The sequence below is a fragment of the Zingiber officinale genome, chromosome 7B (genome assembly GCF_018446385.1).
Source record: "Zingiber officinale cultivar Zhangliang chromosome 7B, Zo_v1.1, whole genome shotgun sequence".
Lineage (NCBI taxonomy): Eukaryota > Viridiplantae > Streptophyta > Magnoliopsida > Zingiberales > Zingiberaceae > Zingiber > Zingiber officinale.
In genome coordinates, this window is record NC_055999.1 from 112248696 (window position 1) to 112255529 (window position 6834).

At 36.0% G+C, this 6834-nt stretch overlaps 1 protein-coding gene across 1 annotated transcript; it reads right to left on the reverse strand.

Annotated features, from left to right (window-relative positions):
- Positions 1–1150: 1150 nt before the first annotated feature.
- On the reverse strand, positions 1151–5183 carry LOC122004075. Its single transcript, XM_042559012.1, has 7 exons — positions 4963–5183; positions 4621–4879; positions 2619–2804; positions 1895–2531; positions 1718–1809; positions 1495–1554; positions 1151–1406 (listed from the first exon to the last, which is right to left on the reverse strand). Exons 1-7 carry the CDS (start codon positions 5140–5142, stop codon positions 1372–1374), a joined length of 1449 nt encoding a protein of 482 aa, XP_042414946.1. The 5' UTR covers positions 5143–5183; the 3' UTR covers positions 1151–1371.
- Between the last annotated feature and the right edge of the window lie 1651 nt (positions 5184–6834).

Below are 6834 nucleotides of genomic sequence, written 5' to 3' on the forward strand. Positions count from 1 at the left end.
TCAATGATGTGTTGAGTTTATATTATTTTAGTTGTTAGGTTTGTTGGATATTTATTCAAATGAGTTTTCGAGCTCGCTTAATAAGCCTACAAAACAAGCTCTAAAACGAACCTTAAAACGAGCCAAAAACGAGCTCTAAAACGAGCTCGAACTCGCTTAACGAGTTAGGGTCATTAATTATGATAATCGAGCTAATAACGAGCCGAGCTCGAACTATTCGTGAGCTTGGTAATTCCAAAACGAACTGAGCTCGAGCCGAGCTCGAGCCTGAATATAACTTAAACAAGCCGAACTCGAACTTAATACTGTTCGGCTCAGTTACACTCGTATACACCCCTACGCTCACCCAAATATTTACACATTCAAAACTATATAAAGATGATGATGATGATTAGTCATTAACATTAAAAAAATTCCATACATCTTGCAAAATTATGAATCTAAATATATCATGGCTTCAAGATTTATATATTTTTTAAAATGTTTTTATTTTTATTTTTTTAAATGTTTGAGCCAAGTTTGATATGCAAACTATTCCCATCCCAAATCCAGTGTACTAACACGGCATGTGATCAACTATGGCTCGGCATGACCCACAAGCTAAATGACCAATGTTTGGCCTAACCCACAAACCAAGCAGAGTTGGGCTCCATAGAGTTCAATCCTTATCTAGTTAAAGTGGATGGAAGTTTGCCACTTGAGATCGAGAGGTTGAACCTCAGGGTTGGCAGAGCATAAATCCCTACACTCCATATAACTCACTCTCCCATCCACTTGTTTCCTCAGTCACCTTTTACCACTTATCTAGTTATGTTAAGCACAACCTAAATCAAGTTATATCAAGCCAAGTCATAAACAACCTAATCTAATTACCTTCTCTATCCACTAATTCACCCAGTGAAGAGTGAACTGACTATCGAAAGCACATTCAAGTGAATTTTCAATTTGATTTTTGATAAATATGAATTTAATCCTCAATTTTATTTATGGCTATCCTTTGCATTGAAAGAAGATACTTCTCTCCTTGCACCATTACTATGATTTGTCTCATTTTACATTGTTGAGATAATAGCTGAGACTAATTGAGGTGCCATATCAAGAATTGAACAAAGTTTGAAAGTATAGGAATATTTTAACTAAAATCTTCCTGGTTCTTCATTGAGAGATAAGTTTGATACAAATTCAAACCATTAAACCACAATGATTCTGAGGAAAGAGAGGAAGGTAAACAAATTTCATGATATTACATAGAAACTGCAAATTAGCATGAAGAGTCAGAACTCGAAAGAATTTGGTAGAACTCCAAGCATCCTTCATTCCTTCTAAGTCAGGCAAATTAGTTGTTATCAACAGAAAACCATTCACTCTTTTTCAGGTGTATTGCTTCGCTAGAATATTGCTTTTAACTGCCAATTCATCCAGAATACACCATTATGTTAATATGATTTAGAACACTTTTGTGACACAAAGACAAATAAATAAAGCCTGACTTACCAGGGCTTACAATTTTAACAAACTTTCTTACAGCTTTTAAAGAGCCAACACAATCTTCGCCTGTTATCATGAAATGAACAAGGCAAGTATGAAGTTTAAGTAGATGTGTATTAGAATCAGAGAAGGGAGGCATTTTCTAAATTTTAGAGGATTGATTCTAAGCTTGATCTTAGCCCCAAAAAAAAATACTGAGGATGCTATCAAATTTCAAAGGATTTATAACCTTGAACGTTCATTTCCTTGTCAGAAACTGGAGAGAATGAGCTGTCCGGTTGATCAGATGGTGAGCATCCACTTATAGCATTGTCAGTGTAACTGATTTCAGAATGTAAAATTAAAACACATCAAGGGAAAAGCAAGAGCTAAAATTTCTGAAAACACAAGAGCAGTTAGATTTTACCTTGTAACTGAAGAAACAATTGAAGAGCATGACTGAAAGGAAGGATCAACTTCACAGTCAAGACCAATCTCAGCTAAGAATTCAGAGAAAGAAAAATCGCCATTGAAGATACTGAAATCTGGAAGATCAATGTCCAAATTTCCAGACAGTTGACCTTCACCTGATGTAGAACTTCCTACAACTGGTTCATCAACACTTGCAGTGACAATTGGATTATCGAAGTCCAACTTTCCCTTTATGTGCCCTCTCTTGCTTTTTGAATTGAGTTTATAAGGTGAACTAATATGGTAACTCCTCTCAACTGCATAATACCCAGCATTCTTGAGGGGGCTGACTATTATAGTTTCAGAAGCTATTATATTGCAATTGGAAGGAGCAGTTTGGTTATACATGGCACAATCACTGGTTTGCAAAGAGGCATTTTCCAAAGGGGAACCAGATTGGTCAAGTTGAGGTTGGAATGCTTGTGGAGGAGTTCTAGGTGAAGAATTTATCTGGCAAACGGCTGGTTGCTTACAAGAACTCTTTCCTGCAGATAGCAATGTTGCTAAATTGGTAGATTCAGCATTTGGAGTGGATATCCCTATTTTTTCTTGACTTTTTGTATTAGAAGCACCTTTGGAAGCCAATGTGACATCTGGAGTTCCAAAAAAGGAATAAATAGTCATATAAAAGGAGGAAAATTGTAGATGACATTTAGATTTACTAAGACATGGTCTTTTACCTCCAACTGCAGATGAAAAATTAGGTGAATGAGTCCGCAGTTTCTTTGGCTCTAAAGGATAATTTGGTGAAGGCTTCATTGATTTTCTCTTGTTCACATTGGAAGAATTGGGCATTGGAGATTTCTGAATAAGCGCAGTGGATGGTTGTACATATTTCACAGCAGGTATTCCATTAATTGCATTACCTACATGAAGAGCAAAATCATAACAATTTTAAGAAAACATACATAATTTAATGCTATGAAAAGTCCAAACTGGCAACAAGCATTATGAAGACTAATGTATTATGCATTAGAGTTTTATTATGTATTGTATATAATGATTTGGTATTCAGGAATTCATGGATAAGTTATATTAAGTATAAATAGCATAAAAGATGTTGCATATGGTGTTGTCTATAAATATATGAGCACTGAGAAGAGAAAATAAGCACTCAAAGTGTTATAATCATGTGCAATCTTAAGTATTGAAGTTATTTACATGAAACTAATCCCTGCCATTGAGCCTTATACAAGATTATATGACCACTTTCAAATATGTTGTAAGATTTGAACCTAATTTATTGTGTTACACAATGCTTCAAGAATCAAGTCCATAATATGTTGTAATGTGTTGATAGATAAAAACTGAACAAACACATTATCAAACATGCACTATAAAACATAAATCTGGCCTGACCTCAATCAACCTGATTCTCTTAAATCAGCCAAAGCAATACAACTATTATAGATTATCCAACTTATGTAACTCGCTTGAGATCAATAATACTTGTAAATATGATTAATCTGAGTTGTAACAAATATTCAAGCAATGAAAATCTCAGTTATAGTCATGAACATAGACATTCTTGTTGAACCATAAAACAGACTTCCTTTGTCCTAATTTTCTACATACACATGACTTTCCTATGCCTTGCTCTCTAAATTATATAATCTGACAATGCATAAGAGCAATTTGTTCCTAGGTAAAAAGGCCTCATGATTGCAATGATCCTCAATACTCAACCCCATTGTTATTGTTAATGATCTAATTTTAGATTCATCTAACAAGCATGTTGTTGTACCCAAAATACAATGCATAACTAGTTTGGATAAGATATTGGAAGATACTATTTATTCACATCAGCTAAAGGCTAGAACACTTTGTCAACCTCATGCCTGGTTCCAGTAAAGAAGATTGACTAATACACATTTGTTCAAAGATACCTATCTATTCACAAATGGAACAACTGACTAATAATTAAAAATACTCTTAAACTCACTCCTACAATTTCGAGTTTAGGATCATATTCTTCATCCAATTTCAATGTGAATGGATCCAAATACAACAAATTTATTAAATGCAGAGACACAAGAGTTTGAAGAAGTTAACAGCAATAATAGAGACAAGAAGGATTTATACTTCCTAGCATAAAATAATTAACTTTTAAGCACTGCAAATGATTCAGGAAATGCTATGGTGATTATCATTCGATTCCATTTCTAATCAGTTAATACTTGTAGCCAATGATGTGAAATTAGCAAGTTTTGAAGCCGAATAAGGAAGTCAGATCTTGTTGGAGACCATTCTCATATCAAGGGAACAAACTTCTCAGTAAGTTTTTTCCTCTCCTAAATTTAGTTATTTGTTCTTCCTATAATAAGAATTTCCAGAATTTGTTCACGGTTTACTCACAAAAAGGACTGTGTTGTTTACAAAATATGATGTCTTGAATATTATATCTTTCTAGATAAATTGATTTATTTTTTTATCGCTTTTACTGCTTAGATACGCAAAGAGCCAAAGCAAGAAGTAATGTTCTGGAGAACTATTAGCAACATAAAAAGTTTGAACGTCCTAGAAACTATATATCGAACTTTAGAAAATTGACAACGATCTAGAATTGTAAAATGCTTTTCACTTGATTTACCAACAAAATGTAGGGCATTCTATATGGTTACTAGTTTTTGATATATAAAATGACCAACATTGTCGTACCACTTGGAGCGAGAGGTAATGTACCTGGAGGAGAACCACTACTACTGGGGTGCGATGTGGGAAGGATCGGTGTCACTGGGGCCGCCACCTGCTGGGTAGGAAGAAGATGAGTCGACGGAGGAATAGGAGTCGTCCCGGCGGAGTGGTATGCCCGCAGAACCTCCTGCATCCCCTGCAACGCCATCTCCACCCTCCGCCGCTCGTGGTCCAGCATCACTCGTTGCGCCTTGAGGCTGATATATTCGTCAAGCATCTCGGCTAGCCCTAGCAACCCCTTAGGCACCTGGATCCACATCCACCGAACTGAATCCCCGATAAAATGAACAAAACGAAGCAGTCGTAGGGAGAGGAGAGAGATGGGAGTACCTCTTTGGCCTTGGTTTTGGCGAAGAGGTCGGAAGCGTCAGACCGGAAGGCGGCGAGGGTGGCGTCGAAGTGGTTGTCGGCGAGGTAGCGCTCAACGATGAAGGCGATCTGGATGCCAGTAACCTTCCCCTTGCCGAGATTATCGGGCTTCCTGGATTTGCTGCTGCCATGCTTGGCCATGGATGTGGAGCGCCGGCGAACAGAAAGCAGGAAGAGACGGCAGATCCATCACCCAAGCGGGAATTGGATACTATATAAAGGAAAAGAGCGGGTTAGGAGCGAAAAAAAAGCGAGGGAAGGAGTGGTTAAAACTTCTAGATGGGAAAGAAGTGATAAGCGAGTGGCGGCAAATTTGAATTTGGGAAGAGTTAACTGGGCCTACAAATCCAGCGGCATCTCAATCACGCATTTAAAGATCTGAGCTTACTATTTACGAAAAAAAAGATTATTGACCGCAACTAAAAGTATTATTATCACTACAAATTAAATTAACTATTTATTTAATATATATTTTTAAAATTCTAATATATTATGAATAATTAAGATTGTAAAAATTATAAATTACTATATTTTTATATATTTAAATAAAAAATATTTTAAAATAAATTTATAATTAAATTTTATAAGTTTAATAAATAAATTTATTAATAAATATTTTTATAAACTTTATTGAGGAATAATAACAAATTAATTTTTTTATTTTATAAAATTTTTTACAAGTAAATAAATATAATAATTTTATCAAACTAACATTAAATTATTTTATTTTTTTATAATTCACGTGCATGCACCTTGGCTCACTAAAAGTGTACGGCATTGCCCCGATTTAGGCATCAGGTAAATCCAAAATCAGGTCCACGCCAATAACTAACTTTCTAGATTTTTTAAAAAAATATAATATTCAACCAAGTTTTTGTTTCTATTTAGAGAAAACTTTGGGTATTTACCGTGAGTAAAGTTTTTACTCTAGCCATTCAAAAATTAAATATTCTCAATTTACATTGTCAAATTCAAATTCAAATATAATAACAGGAATACATTAAGGAGTCTGACGACAGAAGTACATTAGTTTTAGTTTTAAATGATTTAAAATTTTCTAAGTTTATTTATTAGATACGGTAAATAAATAATAATAAAATAATAAGTGTTAATTAAGAAATTATCTTGCAGAATGTTTTGAAAAATTTTATGAATTTTCAGAATTTAAATTGAATCCATATGATATATTAAAGAGGGTAAATCTATTAGGCTGGGAGGAAACATATTTGGAATATCACTTAACCTAAGTAATATATATAAAAACCTAAGTTTATTTATCTTCTGTTCCTATTCTTCCCGTACCCTAACCCCGATTCACTATTGCTGTTCCCTTTTCTTCCTGATTTGCTCCCACCGCAAGCACGAGTCGTCGACGGCGACCCCTCTTGAGCCACGAACAAAAACCTATCAACCGTCAAGCTTGGTGATGTCGTCTCCTCTTCCTTGTGTTGCCACCCTTTCTCTTGATCACCACAAACAAGATGCCAACGATCTCCCCCACTATCACTCCTCTTCGATCTCCCTTGGTTGTTGGCCCCTCTCTAACAACACGCTTGAAGCTAGATTGGCGATGCAGCTAACCATGTGAGTGCCACCAATTTCCTTGTGCACCAATGCCCCTTTGGCTATACCGAGTTCGGCTAGCTGTCACCGCCTCATCTCTGCTCTGGCCACCACAACCACCAAAGCCAGACACAACTAGCTCGCGACCACCACAGCCAACTCGCGACCACGGTTGCTTGTTGCTTCTACCAATAGCAAGATCACGCACGTCGCGCCTGAACCACACGACGATGCCAGCTATAGTCACGGCCACCCCACGACCATGCTGCC